The sequence below is a fragment of the Macrosteles quadrilineatus genome, unplaced genomic scaffold (genome assembly GCF_028750875.1).
Source record: "Macrosteles quadrilineatus isolate MER2022 unplaced genomic scaffold, UCM_ALF_1.0 Scaffold_2__2_contigs__length_208266976, whole genome shotgun sequence".
Lineage (NCBI taxonomy): Eukaryota > Metazoa > Arthropoda > Insecta > Hemiptera > Cicadellidae > Macrosteles > Macrosteles quadrilineatus.
In genome coordinates, this window is record NW_026542595.1 from 63813730 (window position 1) to 63839663 (window position 25934).

Sequence of the window (25934 nt, forward strand, 5' to 3'; positions counted from 1 at the left end):
TCCTTTTAGATCACTGTATTATGCAAATAACCCTACCCAACCCCATACACCCCCCACCCCGTCCACACCTGCTCTGATCCACATACACACCACCTGCTCTTCCCTCCCGAATTTACTCCCATAAGACACCATATAAACTCCCGGAGTAGGAACGCCATTTCTAACCTACTGAAGTCACTCCAGGTGATTATACTATCAAATGAAGGGGTTTCTTCCAATACTTTGCGCATAATTTTGTACACAGCACTTGCTATGTCGTTTTACTGTTCCGCTGAAGTTGAAGCCCCTACTTTCCTCTTTCACCTAAGAGCAAAGACTTTGGATTGACTTTTGGGGTTTACGAAGATCCCTGTTTCGTCATCGTAGAAAATTTGTCCGCTTGTCGTTTGTGCTCATTAATGGTCTATGCTAGAAGAAAAAAAACTGTAAAAAAATCAATTTTATAGAATCCCATTGCTCTTGCACCTGATGTGTTTTCTGGTGTTCGGATACTTAGAGTTGATCATGGATATCCATCGATAAAACCTTTTAACACATCCTCTAAATCACTAGTGTATTCTAATCTCCGATTTAATCCGTTTCGTTCATCTAGATTGTAGTATAACGATCTTAAATATTTCATAGCTAGGCAAAAATTCCTACCCTCCATTGACTTATGGTATTGTACCAGTTCAGATTCTTGGTTATCAGTAAACACATCTTGAATTTCCCTTCGGACTTGTCAACTTTGTACCTAGGGTGGCTATGTTATACGAGAATTGCTGCGATGATAAAACGCTCAGGCTGATCAAATAAAACTGAGCTCCTATACGAGCGAGAAAAACGCCGCGACAGGTACCGAGGGTCCAAAAGCTGACAAAAGCATTTCAGTAATTAAAAATACAATATATTGTAAATATTGGTTTTACTAGTTATTTTAATAACTCGTAACCAGTAATCAAATTCCAGTCCATAAAATCATTATGTTCAATAAAAAAAGTAATATTAAAACTAAATAGGCTAACTTACAAAAGTAATACTCTTTTACTTCGTTTCCCATATAGTCCATTAGTTGTACAGGTTTCTGGAAAAAATAAAGTAACTAGATTTTAATAGCTGGAAACGTTTTGCTTTTGATCAATAATGCGATACAACACAATTAAAATGTCTTAACCTCTTTGTCCACTCCAATTCTTGACAAATCTCCTGCTGCCATGTGAAAAAACTGACTATAGCAAAGGTGAACGGTTGCGAGTCCCTTAATTTGATATTCCGTTTTTGTGCATAACCTAAACATCTTGATGAGATATGAAAGCACTGACATTCTGTTCCACGCTAGGATAACTGCAGGTAAAAGGGTTGTACTAAAGTCTGTGACGATGTGGCTAAAGATCCGCTTGCTTTCAAAGTTCTTTTTTTGAAACTGCACAAACTGAATGAAAAAAGATGTAATAGATGCGACGTAATGCTGGCATCTAATGAAGTCCATGACAGGTAAAGTTTTCCTCTTACCTTAACGCACCCAGAATAATAGTATACCGTCTTTTTGTCGTATTCTTGTTGTTCTCACCCTCAGCGGTAACGCGGTGAAATGCCGCTCAATTAGGCTTACTCCTCGCTTCTTGTCTCTATGGGTAGCTCTTGAGTGAGTCTTGGGTGGGTAATCTCTTGTTGAAGTGATTTCTTAATTTCTAAAATTCCAAAAAGTCTACATATAGAGGTAACACAAATATTTTTTTTAGTTATATATAAAAATCAAGACCACATGTCAACAGTGCTCTGCACCTTTTTCCAATAAAACAACCTGGTTCGCCACTACAAGTTAATACATCAAATAAAAGGCAAAACTGTGCAAAGTTTGTGATTTAATCTGTGATAGCAACATGGCTCTAAAATCGCTTATATTACAAAGTCATAAGATTTGTAATTTCTTTAAAACAAATGTTGTTGGACATTTTAAGGTACACGTCAATTCTTGCCACAATTGTCCATATACAATGATTAAATTTGTTGGTGAATCGATTAGAACTGTACTTAAAAAAACTCTTCAGTCTTGTCCCCTGCCAATAAAATGACTTTAGTAAGGAGAATCAAATTTATAAAATTAACCCTGTACTGCATCGTGGATCATTTATGATCCAACCATGTCTTATATTTTTTGGTTAAAAAATTGTTTGTCAATCTTTAATGCATGGCAAACCATATCTGGTACATCCAACAGCTGGTATAACCTTCAAAAATGCCCACTAGACTGCAGCACAGTATTTCTTCATCCCAAATTGCAAATGGCGGCATAACCAACAACTGTTTCACAATTTTCCTTGTTTTGAAGATTGATAATAGAGTGATTATCGATTCCTGATGGAAACCAATGTTTGATTCATGTTCCCTAAGGTATGTAGTTACATTTTACTATGTTTAAACCTACAAATTTATTAGTTACCTAGGAGATAATTACCAATTTTTAAATGGTCCACATATGGAACACCATGCAGTTAGTGTGTAACTTATAATTTTTTGAATGGACCATATATGTACCACTGTGCATTTAAGTTTTTCATTTCATTTTTTTTTAATTGAGCCATATATGTTCCACTATGAATTTAAGGCTACCGGTGCTAATTTTTAAACACAACTTTTCATAAATAGTAATAGGCCTACTAAAGATGTTTTATTACACATAAGCTAATTTATATGTTTTCTTTTCAGATTATGGATGAAATTTTGACCGACTCTCAGATAGAGGCATTGATTCCCCTCTCCGATTGCAGTATAGACCTGGATGATGTGGACGCTGACCCAGATTTCATTCTCAGCAGTGACGAGGATGGTGAATGTCGTAAAAAGGGACCTTGTCTTCCTGTTTTTTTCAAGACCCGACCCATCGGCTTTAGAATCATCAAGTGATGAAGAACCTGAAGAAGTATTACCGTCTAGTAGCACATTGCCAACTGAACACTTACAACTACCTGAAAGCCCTCAGCCACCTGAAAGAAGCCCTCAGCCTAGTACTTCTGGTGTTTCAAAAAAACAATCTAAATGTAAAACTGGAGGAAAAAAATATAAAACAGTTGGAAAAAAGACAAAACAAGTAAGAGCGAAAAAAACAGGAAAAACCAAGAGCAAGAAAAAAGGATAACAAAAGACTAAGAATAAAAAGGACAAGCCTAAGATACCTTGGGTGCATGCTAGCATCTTAAGTAAGAAAATTCCTTTTGACAAGGAAAATAAAAAGTTGTCGGAAGACATCATGACACTAGATACCCCTTATGCTTTTTTAAATACTTCTTCAACGATACTCTTATGAGAAATATTACGCAAGAATCAAACTTATATTTAGTACAACAAGATCCAAACACCAATAAGAGTGTGACTTTGCTAGAACTTCAAAAGTTTTTAGGAATATTAATAATGATGTCAATTGTTAGGTTACCGAATGTTCGTAACTACTGGAAAGATAGTATTGGAAACCAAACTATAATAGAAACAATGGGAGTCAACAAATCCGAGTTCATAAGGAGTATACTTCACTTCAGTGATAATCACAAAGCTATTCCAAGAGGTCAGCCAGGACACGATCGTCTTTATAAATTGAGACCTGTTGTGGAGGAGTTGAGATCGAAATTCAAATCGGTTGCACTGGAACAAAAGCTATGTGTTGATGAGCAAATGTGTGCAACCAAGGCAAAGAACTATCTTAGGCAGTACCTACCGAAAAAACCCCACAAATGGGGGTACAAGATTTACGTTTTGAGTGGAGTTAGTGGCTTTGCTTATGATTTTGAAATATATACTGGTCAAGGAAACGACGAAACCCTTAGACTTCCAGGTGAGCCTGATCTTGGGTCATGTGCCAATGTGGTAGTACGTCTAACTCGATGTGTTTCACCACAAAATCATCAAATATATTTTGACAATTTTTATACCTCTCTGCCACTTATTGTGCATCTAGCGAAGAAGAATATACATGCATTGGGAACAGTCAGAAGGGACAGAATACCAGGAAACAAACTCCCATCGGAAACGGAACTAAAAGAAAAAGAACGGGGTTTCTCAGCTGAAAATTGTGTTCAAGTAGATGATGTTGAAGTGTATTGTGTTGTCTGGAAAGACAACAAGTCTGTAACTTTACTGTCCTCCTTTGTAGGTATTGGTAAACAAGAGCAAGTTGACAGGTTTTGCAAGAAGAAAAAAGTCATCCAGAAGGTAAACTGCCCTCAAGTTGTAAAATCCTACAACCAACACATGGGAGGAGTGGACAAAATTAACTCTATTATTGGAAGGTACAAAATTAGAATGAAAACTAGAAAATGGTACCTTAGACTTTTCTACCATTTGTTGGATGTAACAATGTGCAATAGCTGGTTGTTATATCAAAGAGTCTGTAGGGACAGGGGTGATATCAATATAATGCCTCTTGCAGAATTTAGAGAATCTGTCGCTATTACAATGTGCAGATTAGGGTCAAATATTACTCCAAAGCGAGGAAGACCAAGCACAGAGCTAGATGTCGCTCTCCTAACCAAGTCTAAGAAGCCTCATGTTTCTGCTCTTCCACCCAAAGAAGTGAGAAAAGACCAAACAGGGCATTGGCCAATCTGGAACAACAACAGACTAAGATGCAAGTTACCTGACTGTGAGAGCAGAAGTTATGTGAATTGTTCCAAGTGTAACCTTACCTTGTGCCTCAATAAAGACAAAAACTGCTTCTACAAGTTCCATAACCAGTAAATGTGACAAGGGACGAAACTCATTGTTTTAGAGAAGTATCAATGCGCTTTTTTACAAAACCGTTTTATTGTCAAATTAGAGTAAACATGACTTTTTTTGCTTTTTGCCATTTATAATGCAAAGTTTACCATAGGTTAGGTTATTACTTGGTTTTCAATAAAAGAAAAATTCAAATCTGTGTTATTTTTCCAGATTTCCTTGTATCTAGATTTTTTAGTCATTGATAATTTAAATGCATCATGTGCCATATTTGGACCAACAATAAATTAGACATTTTTACCGCCAGTGTATAAAGCGCCTTAAATGAGCCAATTAAAAAAATGTAAAAATAATGAATAATATTGAAGATACATTTTTTTGACTATTTTTCCTGTTATAACTGCCCTATGGGGATTACAAAAATAATTTTTTTAACTCATTTGAAAAAATTATGCAGTATAGGGTTTTAACACTAGATTAGAATGGAAAATTAATTAATGAAAAAAGTTATTGCAGATTTTAGAAGCCGTACCACCCTCACCATTGAGAAAATAGATTTAATACCTCAAATTGAAAATGCTCTTTTAAAGATTGACGCATCCATGCACAAATATCAAGCCCAAGGCAACGACCATACTCCATCTGGATTCACGTTTTTGTAGTGAGAGATTCTACAATTGGACAGACACATTTTAGAAGTTCATTTAAAATATGATAAAAGCTTACGTGATTTACATAATGACTATCCATTAGCTCAAGAGAAAATGAATGGCAAATTAATACCTAATTTTAAATGACAAAACTAAATATATTTTACATTATTAAGCATTACAAACATATGGGGAATTAATTGGGTTTGGTTGTTACAAAATACCACAGAATTTTAAAATTTAGACAATCGAAATGGCTTGCGCCGTATATTAATTTTGATATTGAAAAACGAAAATTGCGTTAAAAATGATTTCGATAAAGACTTTAATTGTTAAATAATAGTCTCTTTGGTCGAACAATCATGAATCAACGCAAGTTTCGTGATATATATCTCAAGGATGAGTCACTATTAACAAAATGTGTCTCTAATCCAAGGTTTGACTGTAGCAAAAAGTTTGATAACAATTTACATGCTATACATTCAAATAAACTAGTTGTACAGTTTAATAAACCAATATATTTAGCCATGACCATTTTGGATTTAGTAAAGTAATGATGTACGATTTTTACTAAAACTATACAGTAGGACAAAGTTTAAGAACAAAACATTTCTAATGACAGATACAGATTCTTTAATGTATTCTATAGTTACAGAGAAATATAACGTGACTTGCATCATTTTGATACCTCTGGATATAGTAAGGACCATTTCTTATACTTTGAAATAAATAAAAAAGTCACTGGTAAGTTTAAAGACGAATTAGATGGTTATGTATGAATATTGTGGTTTAAGATCAAAGTTATATTCTTACATTTCTCTAAAATGGTTATATGAAGAAGACAAGCAAGCTTTGGAGGTGAAGAAAGCTAAAGGAGCCGATGGTGCCACTGTTTAACATCTCCTTAGACATCAACATTATTTGAACCATCGTACAACTGGGCAAGATTACTATGAGAATGTCACAAGAAATAAATCTACGAACCATCATCTTCAAACCTTAACGATGAATAAAAAAGCACTATCCTTTGACGAAGACAAGAGGTTTATTCTAGAAGAAGGCATAAACATCCTTGCTCTTGGTCATTATTTAATTGATCAAACATAGCTAGGACTGCAAGGATCAATTGTAGCGTAGATGATTGTTTATAAATGCTGCGAAATAAATACAAATTTTATAAACATTAGTCTTTCAATTATTTACCATTTCCATCCTCTTGATAAAATTGATCAATCTATATTTACTTTACTCATTATTATTTGACCTTTTTTATATTATGAAAAGCCATATTTAGTTTTATCCCAACATTGGTGACAGAGATTTTTAAATTGGTCAAATGAAAATTAATACCAACATGATTGTGATATACATGTTTTAAACTTAAATCATCTTGTTTGAATAATATTAGGAAATTTACATTATCACGTAAATGTCTGTGTACTTTGCTGTAAGATTGACACAAGTCAAAACAGTTAATATTTTTGTGGCGACCCATTGGGAAAAATTAATGTATGATATTTGGGCTATTTATGTCATAAAATAAAACAACTGACTGTGATTCGACATCATTTGGTGTAATTTCACAGTCAGTAAACGTGTGTAATTTCACTTCGTCACACAAATTAAATATTTCAATTATTTTTTTTAATTTATTATATTCTAAAGAGTTAGATATTAAATATAAGTTTGTAAATTTTAATCCTTCCTTTCTCACAATTCCGTCTTTCCACTTCCACTTGTGCCACAAATAACACATCGAATATTGGTAGGAAATAGACCCAACTCTTTTGGTATATTTCTTTCTGTTAAATTAAAGACATTTTTTATTTATATAATAAAAATGGTGAGAAATTATAACAACACATGTAAAAAGGTCAAAGGTATATTCTTAAAGCCCTACAGGAGTCGGGGGTTATTGAATACTCTTATAAATAACCTTCCATTCTCACTTCACGTGCAACCATATCGTAATTTCACAGTCAGTAAACGTGTGTAATTTCACTTCGTCATACAAATTAAATATTTCAATTATTTTTTTTAAATTTATTATATTCTAAAGAGTTAGATATTAAATATAAGTTTGTAAATTTTAATCCTTCCTTTCTTACAATTCAGTCTTTCCACTTCCACTTGTGCCACAAATAACACATCGAATATTGGTAGGAAATAGACCCAACTCTTTTGGTATATTTTGCAACGCACTAGACCCTTAACCTAACCTAACCAGGTTCGGCCCATGGCTGCCCAACCGCCATAAGCAGTCACAAAGCTCCGGAGGTGATTAAACAACACAGAAATAACAAAATACCATTTAATTTCAGTCAAAATATATATATATACAAGTACAATTACAAACCATTACAAGTAGCCCACTCAATATTTGTTGGTAAAAAATTAATAAATTCAAGTACCTACATAAAAATTACAAAATGATATTAAAAGGTTAGGCCTACAAAATGGGTGAATAGTTCACCTTAAACAGTTGAACGATTAACGATCGAGCGTAAGTCGTGACATGATAATTTACAAAGTCAAAATAGACAAGATTTCAAAAGAAATATTTTTTTTTAATTTCTATCAGAACCTAACTTTACCTAAATTTAGAATGAGAGGCCGAATAAGTAAAAAATTAGAGACAAAGATTAACCAATTGTGCCCACTGGCCGGTCAAGAAAACTGAAATAAATTCTAACTAGGCTAGGCCGAGTAGCAAAAATAATTACACTAAGTTTAAATTACAAAGAAACTGCTGACACATAAAAGAATTAATTGATTGGTGCTAAAAAGGTAGACATTGGATTATTGTGACAATTGAGGCTGGACCGAGGATGTCCCTCACACTATTTAACAGTTTGACGAGTAGAACGGAACGTAGCAAAATGGAGTTGAAATTTTTAATTCAGCTAGTAACTGAGTCTGTAATAGGCCAGAGTAATAATGGAACAACACCACCTGGCATAACTGTAGGATGGTCACAGTAGGTAGGCTTCCACCGATGACAAGCTGCGATGTGGCGCAGCATGGATCACCAATATGATAGACAGCCCAAACTCCGGCAGCGGTGTCCAAATGCCGGCAGCGGTAGCTTTTTACATGGTCAGCAGGATGTGTGTGTGTGTGGTCCTCGGTCCTCTCTTCATGGCCTCATCACGGGTCTCAGATCAGGCTGGTGTCAGTCATAGCCCGGGAGCCCACAACTGAAAATAAAACTTTAACATTGTGGCAACACGTGGTAAACCTGGCAGTGTGTGGAGCAACAGAAAAAAAAAACTAACTCAATTGATTAATTAACGATGAAAATCACTTACCCAACATAATTAATTCACGAAGACATACTTAGTAGCTCGCCCCTTTGATGAAACCGAACAATACTTGAAGACAACATAGTAACTGGCATTACCACTAATCAAAATCCACAATACGGAGAAAAGGTGGCGAGTCGTAGACGTAACCCAAGAAGACTGACAGTAGCCGACAACCCAAAACGGCCCCACAAAACCGGAAAACTGGAACGTTGGAACGTTCGAGAACCTTCTAGAAGCTCAACGGCCTGCGAATGAAACAAGCGGACACTTCCGCCTTAAAAAAACCTATATATGTAATAGAAAACCTGAGCCGTCAACTCGCACGGCTCAATTTCTATTTTTTATTTATATAATAAAATGGTGAGAAATTATAATAACACATGTAAAAAGGTCAAAGGTTTATTCTTAAAGCCCTACAGGAGTCGGGGGTTATTGAATACTCTTATAAATAACGTTCCATTCTCACTTCACGTGCAACCATATCGTTATTGTGGACCTGGAACTAAAATATGTGAAAATTTAGCCAAAAATATATCTCTAAAAATAAGTTAGACTCTTATTGTACACAGCATGACATATTCTACATGAATAATCCCGATACCGTGGGAATAAAGAGATTATCAGACTTAACTTAGACTAGAGTTACTCCCAACGATGCAAATGTCGCTGAAAAAGTAGCAGCTTATGCCGTGACAAATTTGATGAAAGCAAAATCAAAATGGGAATTGGATTTAAATTTAATAAAAATCAAAGACAACTACCAACTGTTAGAGGCCGCAAAAGACGTGCCTCATTTCCGAGGGGTGTACCTTAAAAAACGTACTAAAAATCTGACACCAAAAGAAAAAGATTACGGAATAGTTAATTAAGATAGCTCATCTTTCACACATTAGACAGCATATCGAAAAAATAAAGATATTGTAATTTATTTTGATCCATTTGGAATCCAACCTCCAAAAGAAGTAATTAAATATTTTGAGGGATGCGAAATATAATACAACCGATCAAATAAGGATTTAAATAATTTCATTTGTGGAATTTTACAATTTATCATTTATATATTCTTTACAAAAATGGATTGATTTACTATAACGTTTTCGGGTACAGAGCCGGAGTCGGTCGTCAGTTTTCAAGCCGTGCACGCGATCAAATTGTTTTAGTGTATTCGTGTTTTCGTGTATTCGTGTTTTCGTCCTGTGCTTGTATGGGTATTATTTATTCAACCCCTAACGCAATGCAAATGAAGACAATTCGTGTTAAATGTGACAAGACTATATAGTTTAGCGTAACACTACGCACCTTACGATGGAGTCATATCCGAAACGGCCGTAGTGGAATATCACCCCTGATTGCTTTGACGGTAAGAACCATAGATATTATTATTACACGTTTCAAAATTAAAAGTTCTTGCATCCATCATTCTTATTAGAAATTACCATTACTATCACCTTGAATTGATATTGACCGAATGATAGACATTTATTTGTTTGTTAGTTTCATAACTTTTTCCAACTTTCCACCATATTTACCGCAAGGCTGACGCAAATCCTTAGCCTACAGACTTATTTTAATTTTTGCTACTAGAACCTTGTTCAGGATGAAATATCTGTGATTGTAACAGTCAGTGTTACATTTCATCCAATGTAAAATGCGTCGCTTTGCATTTAACAGCACTGTGTTTTTGAACATAGAAACATGGATGCTTTTCTTCTAAATGTCGCCAAAAACTGAGAATTACATCCACTACCTCTACTGTTTCATCTTGTGGATAAATGAGACTGGATGTGTCGTCGCTGTATTCCCTGTTCTTCTTTAACTCCGCCAGTGTCATAAGTCGATGGTGACTTCATCAAGTCCCTTCTGCAGTCTGCGCAATTAAGCTGGCTCAAGCAGGTTCGGACACCGTAGCCGGCGAAGTACCTACAATAAGAAATACAAATTGTCAGAGGTTAAGTAACTACAATAAGAAATGAAAATTGTCAGAGGTTACCAGAGCTATCCCCGTGGTCAAAACAATTACCAAAAGTTTGTAATGTGCAAACCTATTTTCACCCCACGCTGAAAATAAAACATGTGATTGGAATTTCTTCCATTTGTTTTGATTTTTTTATATTTTGTTGTTATTTTGTAACCAACATGGCAACCCATAGGGTCCATGTATTTTTTTCAAATTTTAAACTATTTTTTGTGCTTATCTTTGAGCAGAAGTTAATTAAAAATCTATTGCAAAATTAGTTCCGAGAAGACAAAAAAGCTAGCTAATAATTTTTTGTAAATAACTTACCGGTACATCATAGCTAAAGCTTTCCTTTTTCGCCTTCTGTCCATATCCGGTTCTTCTTATCTGAATGTAACAATTGCATACAGACGAAGTTTGACACATTTTCCGGCAATCTAGTTTGCGCAGCTGCTACAATCACTTCGTTGGTAACTGTGGTTGGTTAATTGCCAGTCGTATTAATCTTTTCTGATAATTTCTTTTAAGCTTTCTTGTTGATTGCAACCTTAGTTGAAATTTTCTCTTCCCAGGAGTTATTATTTTCCCAGGTGTCGGTTTGCGTTTGCGTCCTTTGACAATTTTTTAGCCTTTTGTTCTTAGGTGTAAGGAACAAAGACCTCCGAGAATGGCCTTCGGCAATGACTTAGGCAGTTTATAGCCATCTGCTTCGATTACTGGTGTTTGTTCATTTACAGTGTTTTATTGTTGGTAGTAGCGATAGATCAGCTTCGATGGAAATATTTGTAGGAGTTTGTACTGGTACTGGAGCGAGTTCTTGGGAAAGTTGGCTATTTTGTCCCACTTCTGTTGTGAATTCATCTTGTACGGACACGAAAGTTGGTACGTGGTTGGGACCGCACATGCGTGCAATCTATATTTTAGAGCACTTAGGAAGCAGTCTTTCTCAAAGTGTTTTTCAACATTCTACAAAACTTAATTTGCGCAATTTACAACCCATACTTCTCTAATGGAAGGCCTATTTACAGGAAATGAATAAAAATGAAGTTTTGGACAAGTTGCCTTGCTTCTTCCACAGCCCGTGAAGGAAAACACATTCCGACTGTGTTTCTGGGCATCGGCTGAGAGACGCCATCGTTTAGCCTAAAAATAACAATTATTTTAATGCGTGTACAGTGAAAACTTATTGATTGCAGATAAGTCCAAAACATTTGTTATTATTGTTGATTTATGATGCAGCAGCGTGCTTCAGGTACGTCTTATCGTAATGATCAATAATTCAAATGAAAGCTGGTCAATAAAGGTTTTAGACCAAAGCATATAGGATGTAATTGCTCTCTCTCTTCCAGGGTTAACAGAATCATACATGTGTTTTCAATTTCATTTCTTCGGGCATCTGATGAATCTGTCTGTGTACAGTTGGATTGTGCCCCAAGTGTTTGGTACAGTGCATTAAAATTATTTTCCGATAGACTATGAAACAGTGCTAATGTGCTTTCATAAGTTCGTTTAAGTGAGGTTGTGGGAAAATTTAGCCCAACAACTCGTAGCCATTTCTTTAATCGCATCACTGCCCCTCGTACAGTGTATTGAAAATGGTAGGAAAACAGGTAAATATTTTCCTTGAGCACACCATTTGCTTCACGGTTTTCCTCCAGGTATAGCATGCACTTTGTCATGTTGGGAGCCAGCACACAATCTACCTTGGCTCCCTTTTTCCCTATAAAATAAACAACGTCTGGCAGATTCGAGAACATTTGAGCTTCACTTTGTGATAACAATTTCTCGATTTCTCCTTGGGGTTCTTCTGTTGTTATTCTTTCTCAGAAACTTTCAACTTCTAAAAGGGAGACCTCACCAACTTTGCGTCTGTTAAACACAACTACGTGTATTAGAACTACTTTTGCTACTTCAAAGTAGGAGCAGTCTTTAAATTCATTGGCAATGCATTCCCCTTCTTTCTTCGATACGTATTTTAACTGAAAAATGTCTTCCATTGCTGGAATTTCAATCTGTTTCTTGTATCGTTCTGTAGAGTACGTTAGTGGCAGGACCAGCCATTTATGAATTTGAACGGATGGTGTTTTTGGCCTCTAGTGACCTCAAAACGAAAAATTAAATCGGTCCCAGGTCCAGGTCTTATCATGAGTACTACGGTAATAGCTTATTCCCTATATGGGAAAAAAATTCATTAATCGCTAAAATTATCTTTCTTTACTAAATGATCAGCAGAATGAATCATCTTATTCGTCATGTTAGCACTGTTTCTTAAATGAATGATGAGTCTTGCTATGAGTCTAAGCTTAAATGAGATTATATATGTTTCTTCATCGTGCGTTTCTTTTAAAATTTGTGACGTAATTTTCCTGGCGGACGACAAGAGGGAAATTACGCCACCGGTAATAAAACGAAGATCCCAGGATTCGCCCTAGTCTGGTCGCGGGGAGTTTCCCAGGAGTCGATAATGATTCGGATAGCCTAACTTTGATAGCCCTGGTTGTCAGAGATTGAGACGAACGTTGCGGGTTACTAAACACCCAACTAGAAATCACCACTCTAGCCTAGGGCTTGTGGGGAAAATAATAATTTTGACTTGACTCTGTGGGCAAATATCTAAATGACACACTACTAGCTAACTAAACGAATCAACAAGTAAGCTAAGTAGTCACTCCGCTTACCTACGGAGTTACGTCGTCAACCTGAAACAAACAAGGTTAGTACAAGATAGGCCTAACCTAGCCTAACTCCCACAGAGTCCGAATTTACTAAAGCAAGAAATCAAATTGGCTTAAATTGCACAAGTGAGACACGAAACGAGGGAAAACTGAAACTAAAAATAAAACTGCTCCTGGAGCTGATACGAAAAAAACTAAAACTTTAACTTCCTCACGTGTGCAACTTAAGCAAACTTCTGCGATATTTATCAAGCAGAAACCTGTCTGCTGGGGCAAACTTCGGGACGTTAAAGGAACTTTGAAACAGATTTATTTCTTAAAGGAAGTTCCCTAAATAAATTTCAAGGCGAAATCGAAACAGTAAGTCACCAACTACAATGCTTTACTAAATTGGTTGGTTACAATATCGTAGGGCTTGGGCTGAGAAGCAGACCTAGCCTTCGAGTTTCGACAAAGTTTTGCCGGAACACAACTGGCAGAGATTGTATTTTGACCTTAAGTTGTTTAAGTTTATTGCACAACTTACCAAACGACGTAATAGTACTGCAAAACGATTGTTTTCGCGCACCACGAAACTTAAAAAGTCCACTTCTTGACAAAATTTCAGAGCTTGACGAAGACGAAATGTAACTTTTAGACGAAGTTTAACGAAACGAAAACTCTTCAAATCGAAGACGAACGAACTACTCAAAGCCGGGAGTACGAATGACCATTCTTCTCCACAATTCTTCTTCTTCCCTCACCTTCGTCTCAGAATCGAGACGAAAGTTAAAACGCTTCTTGATTGGTCAGCACGAACAGAGTCAGCTGAGCCCCATGTCAGCAAAGGCAGGCGCATGACAGCTTTAACAGGCTTACAGCCGCGTACCGCTCAAATGGTGACCCTGCTGCTCATCTTCTCTCCCGTAGCCCGCCCTCAGACGCAGTCGAACAGCCAAACAACCAAACTGACACCAACGTCGTCTGCGGTCTTGGAATTTGAGGTTAGGTACGATGTCAGTTTAGTGTCGCGACTAGGCTTACTCAACAGCTTATGTTTAGCTGTTTAATGTTCGTGGTTTAGCCGTTATTTTAACCCCTACACATTTGACCCGTTACAAATTGTATGATAAAAAACCTTTAAGGAGTGTTTGTTTGAAGGTAGCAAAAAAATATTAATTGGCCGAAGCAGATCTTTTGCCGTCCACTTGTTTACCGAATTTATCAGGACAATTTTTTTACATGGCACCAAAGTTTTCGTTTATTCATGAATGCCAAACAGGTACTCACAAGGCGTATACTGGGTATACGAAACAAAGCTTTTTGATCGTCTCGTAACTATTAGCGGGCCATTGTTGTCTTGCGAAATCTGCCTACTATGCAAGAAACGTCCTTTGTTCATTAGCTTTCTAATTTTATCAAACCTTTCTTTTGATCCTGAAGGAAATACCAAATCCTCTGCCAATTCATGTTTTTTACATGTGAATGTTCCAAGTGCTGGAGCAATTTGGTAAACAGTTTTAGGCAGTACAAACATGCCTGCTTCTTGTCGTATACTCGATGACCGCCTTTATTCATTGGGTGAATGGTGGTTATTTCAGTAGTACCTTCACTGTAACCTGCCTCGGTGATTGGGATGGATGTATTTCATGTTGACCATGTGGACCATACTGTTTAAAGTCTGATGGGGTTTCTTTAGATTTTGGGCTTTTTGTAGTTTAGCTGTAAAACGTGGTTTGGCCTTTTTTGATAAGCTTCCTTTTTCGTCTTTCTCCGATGATGATTCTGAAGTTTCTGGAATATAATCATCTTCTGACCCGCTTCTGAAGTCCTCAAGTGATGATTCAGACGTCTCAGGAAGACACAAGATGGAAAAGATAGAAGATCGTTGAATGGAAAAGCAAACAACCAAATGATCTCAGTGACCGAAAATTAATAAGCCCAACAACAGGAGACTTAATAATGACGGAATGCCCAGAAAAAAAGAAAAAAACAGAAGAAAACTGATATATTTTTTGTGACATTGTTTAGTTGCAGCTGACTTTTAAGTTGTTATTATTATTGTTTTTGTTTCTAGTTTTGACTCATGAATAAGTTCAGTTCTATTTTATTAAAACTAATTTACCTATCAGTTTATGTATTTACTTCAAACAGAAAACTGGCGACGAGGATGATTTTCTGGAAAACTTAAGAGTGTAAGATAGTTTATTCAATTCTACAGTCTAATTCATTATAATGTCTACAGATACATTACCAGCAACTGTTAATAATCCTATGTTGGTAAGTCAACCTAGATGTGAAATATTTAACCCTTTTACCGCCACGGACGAATGCAACATTGCCCGTGAAGGCCGCCGAGCGCTAAGTCAGCTGACCGCGCGAAGGTCGCCGGCCCGTCAGCGATAATATTTTTTTTCGTATTTATTTGTTCTTTATGTCTATGTATAATTTGTAAAGCATATACATTGTTTTGGTATTATTACTGTAAGAAAAATCTAAACTAAAATATAAAATTTTAAAATGTACATTAAATGCACATCCACACAATAACAATAATTTTTCTTAAACCTTATTATCTTATGAGAGTACAGTTAAAATTTTAAGCAAAAAGTGCCAGTTTGCCCAAACAGTAAAACAATTTGCACTCTTTCTTCTAACGAAAAAACCATGACAAATTACAAACCAACATACAACAATCAAAAAGTAGCAATAGTGTAGGCCTGCAGTTTGGTTATGTACGATATGGGCAGTTCTCAGTACTGTACTACTGAACTTTCACCTAGAGAAAGAATTCGACAAACAAACAAAAAAGGAAAATGGACAGGAATAACTGATAACAGCAATTATGGAGTTTGGGATTTTCCAGGCACTGTTTACTGACCACGCATCTTATTAGCAATGATCCGAAATAGAAAAAAACTTTGGCTGGATACAAATTGAAAGTAAATTAGAATTAGCCTTTTTACCACCAAATTGCAATTTTCTGATAAGGATGTCATTTATTAAAAGTATTTTTTAGCTGCCATTTCGTTATTATTTGGCCGATTTTAGTTTTCTTTACGTCGATTGTTTTGTTTTGTCAAGACCTATAAAACGATACCAAACTCGACTATACTTGCTATTTGAAAATTTTGAGCTACCCCCTACCCCCGCTACCCCTAAGGGTAAAATTTTCAAAATTTACCATAACTATTGTAGCCCCTCACATCTTAGAAGTTTGCCGCAAACAGATTTAAAATATCTCAAATGGTTGAAAAGTTAAGGGGGGGTGCAAGTTACTTTTCAGCCCTCCTCATGGTTCTGTAGATTTAAATTGTTTTAGGGCGCCATTTGGTTATTAGTAGACCGATTTTAGTTTTCTTTACGTCGATTGTTTTGTTTCGTCAATACCTATAAAATGATACCAAACTCGACTATACTTGCCATTTGAAAATTTTGAGCTACCCCCTACCCCCGCTACCCCTAAGGGTAAAATTTTCAAAATTTACCATAACTATTGTAGCCCCTCACATCTTAAGAGGTTTGCCGCAAACAGATTTCAAATATCTCAAATGGTTGAAAAGTTAAGGGGGGGGGGGGGGTGGTAGTTACTTTTCAGCCACCCTGTATAAATATTGAATATAAAGAGACATAAAGAAAGAAGATAATCACTATTCAACAAAAATTGGTAATATCAACTTCAATTAACACTTCAAAAACTCATCATCAATTTCCAACCACCATCACACCATTGTGAATTGATTAAATTCAAGTGACTGTTTCCAAACTAAGAACTTATAGCCTAAATTTTTAACTCTCATTATTAGCCTATCTCATATTATTTAGCCTATATTAGTACTGTATAAATTAAGTTATTAATTAATAAATTAAGTTACGGAGTTCTATTCCCCTTTATATAGTTTTCTACGAATCCTAAAGAAAATCAGCTCAAAACAACCATACGTTATCATACAAATCAGCGACAAAGATTTTTTTTAATTTTGCCGACTTAAGCAACATATTTAACTTTTCTGTGGTCCCCTTTACCAAAGTGTGCAGCCTAAAATTTGCCCAGGCATTTGGGGTGATTGAGCTTAAAGAAGTGCATTCCGGTCAAACCCCAACTGTGGACGTAAAACCCTTGGAAACACCAAGGAACAAAAGGACAAGAAAACAGTCTACTACTCCTGAGAGGAATCCTCAAACTGGACGTTTATACCCAACACCCAAAGTCATTAAGTACAACAATAAGCTCAAACCCAAAAAAGTACACGACATAATTGCAATGAAAAAGTTCATGCCACACAAGTTGGCAGGGATTATTTTGACGCTATCGTCCGAAACCATACAAATAATTTGTAGGCCCCTAGCCTAGGTTAGAATTTTGAATGAGTCATAGATATTTTTTTATCAATAAATTAGAAGACTGTTAAGCTTAAGTTACCATTTTGTTTTAATATGAAAATTTTGTTTTATTGAAATATTGGAGGTTTGTAAATAATAACGGTTGCAGCACCATTTTGTAAAATTTATGATTTAAGTTACCTTTTGACGGTCGGTAAACTAAAAGACTATTTAGCTTAAGTTAAATATGTGTATTAATATGATAAACATTTAGTTTTTCTGAAATATCGGATGATTTTAAGTTATGATAAGTTACATTTTCCTAAAATAAACCCTTTTCAAAAAGGTATGGTAAACAGTAAACCTGATTGTTCAAGCTCCATTTTTTTTTAAATCATTGTTAAGTTACTGTTGTCAATAGAAATAGAGTTATAGAGTCAGAGAAATACTGTTGTTAAACTAGAATACTATCTAGCTTAATATTACATTTAGTATTAATAAAATGATACAAATTCTAACTTTGATACAACAAGATTCCAACTGCTTAATATAACCCACAAAAAGAAAATATATGCAACTGCTGAATCAATATGGTTAATTCTATCAATATTGTTAAGGACGATTTTGTGAAGAGGTTCCAATTGCAGGTTAAGACCTTAAAAAATTACTATCTTGTGATTTTTCTGAACAATAAGGTTCTAACTGGCAGTTGCAACTCTCATGTTCCAGGCTATTAAGAATAACGAAAATAACACGGTCCTATCTGGAACCTTATTGCCAAACTCAAATGCTCAGCTAAGAGCAATAATTATTATAGCAATTATTATTATAGCTAAGAGCTCACTCAACAGAAAATGTTTAATTATTAAATATTGTGAGCTCTATTGTAAATAATGTTGATTTAAATTATACTTTCAAGTAAAAGTGAAAAACTATAAAATATTATGGTCCTGTCCCTTGGCTAGAAGTATTATTTCTGAGATGCTGAAACTTTGAAGCGCTCACCTGAAAAGTTGTGCTTGACCCTTTTGGAACCCTACTGTTCTAAGGCCGCGATATGGGAAATAAATGCATTTATTCATTTAATTATCTGTGTGGAATGATTGTCAAGTCAGAAGTAGGTGCTAGTAGCCTGGTTACAAAGTTGACCAACTCCATTTTTTCGAAAATTGAGATTTTGATGGATTCTAATGTAAAATAACATGGGGAATCCAAATCTAAATAGTCCTGGTGTCAAAAACGGCCAGAACAATGTTAAAACTGCATTTAAATTGCACCCTTGGTTACAAAATCGGCCAGCTCTCAAATATGTTGGTGACAAAAACAGCCATCTCCACAAACTACCAATCAGATGGCTTCATTCCGTCACGTGACCTCACCGCCTCAGCTGAAGCAGAAGACATCAGTAAACTGAACTATTCTGTTGTGTTGTGACTGAGTTTGTGTTATTGTTTACTTTTTTAAGTTTTACTAATAAACTAACATATTATATTACTGTAATAAACCAGCAGAAACAACATGGAAGGAACTAATGTTAAAGAATCTCCTTTGTTCAAAGGAAGAAAGAAACTACCAAATCCTTCAAATTGGAAAAGAGCCAAACAGAAGATTTTGAGGTTAGTATTAAACTGTAACCTAACTTTGAATAAACTAATAGATAAAATAGTATAATACTCCACAAAATGTTTCTCTTTTATTTAATTTTCTTTGTAAAAATTTGAAGATTTGTTTTGAGACAAACTTAAATAACATTATTCAAAGTTACTATTACTGAGGCCTAGGCCTAGATATTTGAGTGAAAATAGATCAGTTTTTAGTAGGCACTGTGAAGTGTGAAGAGGTTACTATTCACACTTCACATCATTTTTCTCTTTCTTTAACTTATGTTTAAATAAAAATGTTCCCCTGTTATAAAACACTTTTTATTTTGGTTTTGAATCTATTGTTTTTTTAGGTACAGTCCAAAGGGATTACCTGATGCTCCTAAATGTGGCCACAGAGGGAAGAAAAATTGTAGTTTGTTGACGATGCAAGATATAAACAGGTTTCATAGTGCATTTTACTCCGTAAAGTCAAAAGCCAGCCAAGATGCTTTCATTCTTAAGTATTGCTCAGTAGAACAACCAAAAAGAACCAGACCAGGAGATGGATCAAGATCTGCAAAAGGAGTAAGCTACCAATATTGTATCGAAACAACAGCAGGAAACAAATTAGAGGTATGTAGGAACTCGTTTATCAATGTATTGGGAATTACAAAACACAGAGTTGAAGGTGTTTTTACAAGATTTAAGAAAGACGGATGCCTCATCCCGGTTGAAACTCGAGGTGGATATAGGAAGGCTGAAACATATGGTAAGAAGATTGATGCTGTAATAGAGTTTGTAAAGCAGTTTAAAGGCACCGAATCACACTACAGTAGAGCGAGGAGTACTCGCATTTACCTTGATTCCAGCCTGTCTATTTCAAAAATGTGGAATATGTACGAAGAATCGGTTGTTGATGAATTGAAGGTGAAAGAGTCGTTTTTTCGACACATATTCGTCACAAGATTTAACATTAGCTTTAAAAGCCCTTCGACAGATGTATGTTCAACCTGTCTTCAATATACTGTAGAGAAAAAATTAAAGTAGAAAAAAATGAGGAAATATTGCAAAAGCTTAAAACAGAATATGATGTTCACAAAACTCTTGCTAAGGGTTTTTTTACCTTTTAAAAAAAGAAGAACCTAATGTTGCCGTAATGTCTTATGACATGCAAAAAAATTTGCCTCTTCCAAAGCTCCCAGATCAGAGTACATACTATTCAAGACAGTTATACTGCTATAATCTGACGATAGTTTCTGGCTGTTCTACTGGAACCGAAGCTTTACGCAAAGAAAATGTATCAATTTACTCTTGGGCCGAACACGAAATGAAAAAGTCTTCAAATGAAATAGCCTCTGCAGTATTTGAAGAACTTGAGTGCAGATATAAATCTGGTTACTTTGAAGGAAAAGATACATTAAGGCTGGTAGCTGATGGGTGTCCAGGCCAAAAAAAAAATACTATTGTATTAACGATGTGCATTGCTTGGTTGCAAAGGACTAAAACTTTAATCACAAAAGTGGAGCTTGTGTTTCCTGTTACCGGTCACTCATATATGCCTAGTGATAGGGTTTTTGGTGGCATAGAAAGAAGCATAAAGAAAATAGATACAATTGTGCAGCTTGAAGAGTATCATTCAGAGTTTAGTAAACATGGGACAGTAAAACTTTTAGGAAAAGACTGGACCAACCAAGATTGGAAGTCAGAAACTAAAAACTGTGTTAAAGACCCAAAAAATCTACATTTCAAAATTTCACAGGTCAAAAAGTTAATTCTGACCAAGAAACAAAAGTCAGTTACTGTCAGTGGCGAACAAAACTACAGTTTTGAAATTAATTCAAGTTTGAGTGTCATGAGACCAGGGAAAAAAGTGTGGGATATAAACCCAACTGAACTTACGCTTGGAGTCAAAGTGAATGCGTTAAAAATTAAAGACGTGCGCGATTTATTACAAAAACACTTTGGTGAAAAATGGAGTGAAATGGAAAATGTAAAATGGTACAACGAAGTGATAAACAATAATGAAATGATGCCTGAAAATCCACTTCCGGAATGTGAGTGCCTAAATAATAATGCGTGTGATGAAGTCATGGAAGTCAATCAAGTTGTGGCGGACTTTTGATTCAGAAATGTAAGACTTAGCTATTGTCTACCGATCAATTAAAAAGGTATCTAAAGAACTTTTGTTGCTAGTTTATTGATCGGGTTTTTTTTAATCTTATTGACAAAATATTGTATTTGCCTAATAAATTCATATTTTTACCACATACGGTATTTTAAGTTTTTTTTTTATTTTCACCAAAAATATCTTTAGTTTAGGCCTACAGGGCAAGCCCTGATACATTGTTTACACTGATAGTTTACTGCTGACTTTAGATATCAATGTCACCATCAGCAATATTTTTGGTGACAAAAACGACCATCTCCACATGTTGGTTACAAACACGGCCAACTCCATATTTCAATGTTAAATATCTCTTTAACTACAGTGTCTCTTTAACCTGTCAGTGTGGGAGCGGAGATCAATATTGTTGTTGCATTGTATATTGTTTATTATTGTTCATCAGTGTTGTTTATTTATTGATTCATATGTTTATTGTTCATGTCATTGATTGTCCATTTTCAGGTAATATTTTCTTGGTCATTTGTTATATTTAGAGGTTAGCTTAGGTTGGTGTTATGATTCATCGTGGGTGGGAGCCCCAACATTGCATTTAAGGTTATATTAATTCGAAGGCCCCAAGATTAGCTTAGTTGTTGTTTGTAAATTTGTCTTCTTGTTATTTTCAACATGGCAAAAGTGAACCCTGATTATTTGTCAAAGGATGAGTTAGTGTGGGAAGTTGAGCAAAGAGGTGAAGTGCCAGCCAAACTGGTGGTTGACATGAGAAAGCAGTTGAGGAAGTTAGTAAGCACAGATAAGGTGGAATTGAACGGACTTGTCGAGGATGTGGAGACTGAGCTGGGAGTGTGCCAGGAGAAATTCTTTGAACTTTCGGCGATGGTGAAAGAGTTGAAGGAGGGCAATGGTAGAGCAGCTCTAAGGGTGACTCAGCGTCTGCTTCATCTTGATCGTCGGGTTACTGCGCTGCGACAAGATCCTAATTCAGCGGCTAAAAGTGACGAGATTTCCTCACTAACAAACGGAGTTGGCAATTTATTAGATGGTTTGAAGCGGATGGAGAGTACGTCCGAGGAAGCCATCTCTAAGACCTCTTTGTTGTCAAAACCAGTTGTCGGTCAATCTTCACAAGAAATTAGCATGAGCGACGCAACCATGACTACGGAACCGTCCACTCTCAGGGTCAATGAAATTGTGAACAAGTTTGAATCCCGCTCTTTGAGTCAAGGAGTCCAGAAGTTGGATGACGGTGTAGTTCCTACTGTCCAACCTAGCCTAACTGTTGAGCAGCCGTCGGCTGTCTTAACCACCAACGCTTCTCAAATTCAAGAACCCACACCTCAACTGACTTCACAAGCTGGAACGTCTTTTGGCTTAAGCCACCCGTCCATTAACGCCCCTAACTACAACAAGCTGCCTAACCCGCTTAGTGGATTGGTACAACAGATCCCTGCTACCGATGGCTTGGATGTCAATGTGTTGCTTAATTTCCTTAGTAGTCTGATTCAACTGAGAAACTTTCCAGGAATGACGGACCAGTCCTTATTACAATTGGCCTATCCTTGCTGTAGAGAGCCTCTCTTAGGTAAATTAATCCAGTATATGCATCCAAGTGGCAAATTTGATGCTTTCCATGAGTTAGTATTGCAATCTTTTCTTCCCATGAGATTGAGAGAACAGTTGAAGCAACAGAAATTCTATAGGCTACAAGGGGAGAACGAAAGCTTGGCAGGTTTTGTAAGCTCGGTGAGACATGCCCATACCTTGCTTCGCTTAGGGTTGACAGAAAAGGATCAAATCGAGGTGATAATGAGTGCCATGACCTCAACGGAGCGCTCTAGATTAGTATTTTCGGAGAGGCCGACTTCTTTTGCCGATTTGGATAAATTATGTGTGACGTCAAGAAGTATGGAGTTCACTGATGAGCTTAGAGCTCGAGAACCTAGAAGGCGCATTGGAGGAGTTATGGCTGTTAGTGAGAGGGAGATGCCACCACAGAGAAGATATGGAGGTGCTGTAACTTGTTACGGCTGTGGTCAACGAGGTCATATTCGTAGATACTGTCCTGGTCCTAGGCCTGCTCATTTCATTCCAAAAAACGGGCCATGAAGGGGGGAGTGTCCCGCGCTTCTCCCTTAGTAAATAAATATAGTCCAGAGTTTCGACAAAAATACTCTCCGAAGACAGTTCAAACATCAAAAACTCCTATTAGGCCTACGTCAAAACATATTACGGAACCAAAATCAAGATCCAAAAATCCGGAAACTTCTGTCCTGGCCCAAGTTGCTAGCCAAGGGTTTTCAGCCAAAAGGTCTGTTTCTCCATTTGTAAATATTTCCACAAAACAATTTCACTTCCGTGCCTTATTGGACACTGGGTCTGTCCGTTCTCTTATATCTCAGGAGCTGGCCCAGAAATTGCAGGAACGCCGAATAATTAGACAAACTGAAATTACTGAAGTAAGGTGTTGGACTGCTTCCAGTGAACCCTTAATCATAAAATCCTTATCGACCTTTAGATTCAAAATAGAAGGATTTTCTTGGGAGTGGAGTTTTCTGGTGGCTGATGGTTTGGCACTGGATTGTATTTTGGGTGCAGATTTCATCTCGAGGACCGGTCTTACTCTGGATTTGGCTAAGGCAGAGGGCCGTTTTTCATTTCATCGTAGGAGGATTGTGCCTTTTGTAGACTCGAAAGGAGTAGCTTTGAAGGTCATGGAGGTCGAGTGTGAGGAGAAGGACCCGGTAGACCCATGTGCCCATCTCCCAATAGATCAACGGAGACGATTTTCTCAACTTTGTGATAAATACCCAGTTGTTCTCACCGAAAAACTAGGCCTAACGAATTTATTAGAATATAAGGTTAAATTAACCGACACAAAATCAGTTAGATCACATCCATATAAATTCGCACCCCCAAAGATGGAGGTATTGAGGAAGAAGGTTGAGGAGATGTTACAGCAGGGAGTGATTGAGCCTTCTACGTCTAGTTATTCTAGTCCAGCTTTCCTAGTCCCCAAACCAGGAGGTAAACATCGTTTTGTTGTAGACTATCGTAAGGTGAATGCTTGCATTGAAATTGAATCTACTCCTCTGCCTGATCTTCATTCCGCCTTTGATTGGTTCTCCAAGGCTAAATATTTCAGTATTTTTGACCTTAATGCTGCTTATCATCAGATCCCCTTGGACAAGGAAAGTCGCCATATTACTAGCTTTTGCGTTCCCTGGAACTTGTACCAATTTACGAGAGTGCCGATGGGTTTAGCAGTAGGTGCACAGACCTTGACTAGACTCCTGGATTCCATTTTTCATGATTTGAAATTCAAATGTGTCTTCAACTATTTGGATGATTTATTAGTCTACAGCGAAGATTTCGATTCACATATGACTCAAGTGGAGGAGGTCCTTAAGAGGTTGCGACATGCTGGTCTCACTGTAAACCCAGATAAGGTTAAATTCTGCCACCAACAAATTTATTTCCTTGGCCATCTCGTCTCTCACAAGGGAGTGTCTATCGACCCTGCACGTACTCAGAGTATAAGAGAATTCCCCCCACCTAAGGACGGAAAGGGCATTTCCCGTTTTGTGGGGATGGTAAATTTTTACCGTAGATTCATCCCAAATGCGGCAGAGTTAACGGCACCTCTCAATTCTCTGCGAAAAAAGGGTTCCAAGTTTGTTTGGGGTATTGAGCAGCAAAAGGCCTTTGAACAACTGAAGGAGGCTATTATTTCTCCGCCTGTTTTACGAATGCCCGATTTCGCTCAACCCTTCATTCTTCAAACGGATGCTTCGTCAGTAGCGGTTGCCGCAGTTCTGTCCCAGGAGATCGATGGGTTTCGTCAGCCAATTGCCTTCGCCTCCCGCACTCTCACCGACTGTGAAAGGAAGTCGTCCATCTACGAGTTGGAATGTTTGGCAGTGGTCTTCGGAGTGGACAAGTTTCGACGTTTTCTAGAACACTCAGAATTCCTGTTGGAAACAGATAACCAAGCTTTGTCGTGGCTTCTGGCACACCCTCGTCAACTTGGGAAAATTGGTAGATGGGTTATCAAAATTTCTGCCTTCAAATTTAAAGTCCAACATGTCCGAGGCACTCAGAACATTGTTGCTGATACGTTGTCACGTATGTATAACAATCCCGATAAAAGAGTCCCACAGGAACCCACCAACATTCAGTGCTGCAACATACTTGTTGATTTCCCCAGTGCTTTCGAAGATATATTGTCCTATCAGTCGAAGGATCCGGAGTTGGGACCTATTCTACAGGACCTGCAAGCTGGAGTAGAACACCCTCCATACTTCCTCTCAAAAGGTGTCTTGGCATGTCGTGCCCAAAGAGGCAACAGATCACCGAAGATCGTCCTTCCCAGCAGCTTGATTCCCATGGTTTTCTCGTATTATCATAACTCTTTAATAGGCGGACATTTGGGTATTTTAAAGACCATAGCAAAAATACGTCAACAGTTTATATGGAAAGGTATGGATAGAGACATCGCGGGACGAGTAAGAGCCTGTCACCTGTGTTCGCTCAGCAAACCAGCACAAAATTCTAAATTGGGATTTCTCTCTTCTGAGGTGGCCGAAAAGCCATGGAGAAACTGTTCATAGACTATGTGGGACCCTTCCCGCGTAGCAAGGATGGCAAAACC

At 36.8% G+C, this 25934-nt stretch overlaps 1 protein-coding gene across 1 annotated transcript; it reads left to right on the forward strand.

Moving 5' to 3' along the window:
• Positions 1-3468: 3468 nt before the first annotated feature.
• Positions 3469-4710, forward strand: LOC128984329 (piggyBac transposable element-derived protein 2-like). The gene has a single exon (XM_054403637.1). The coding sequence runs from the start codon at positions 3469-3471 to the stop codon at positions 4708-4710; it is 1242 nt and encodes a 413-aa protein (XP_054259612.1).
• Positions 4711-25934: the final 21224 nt, after the last annotated feature.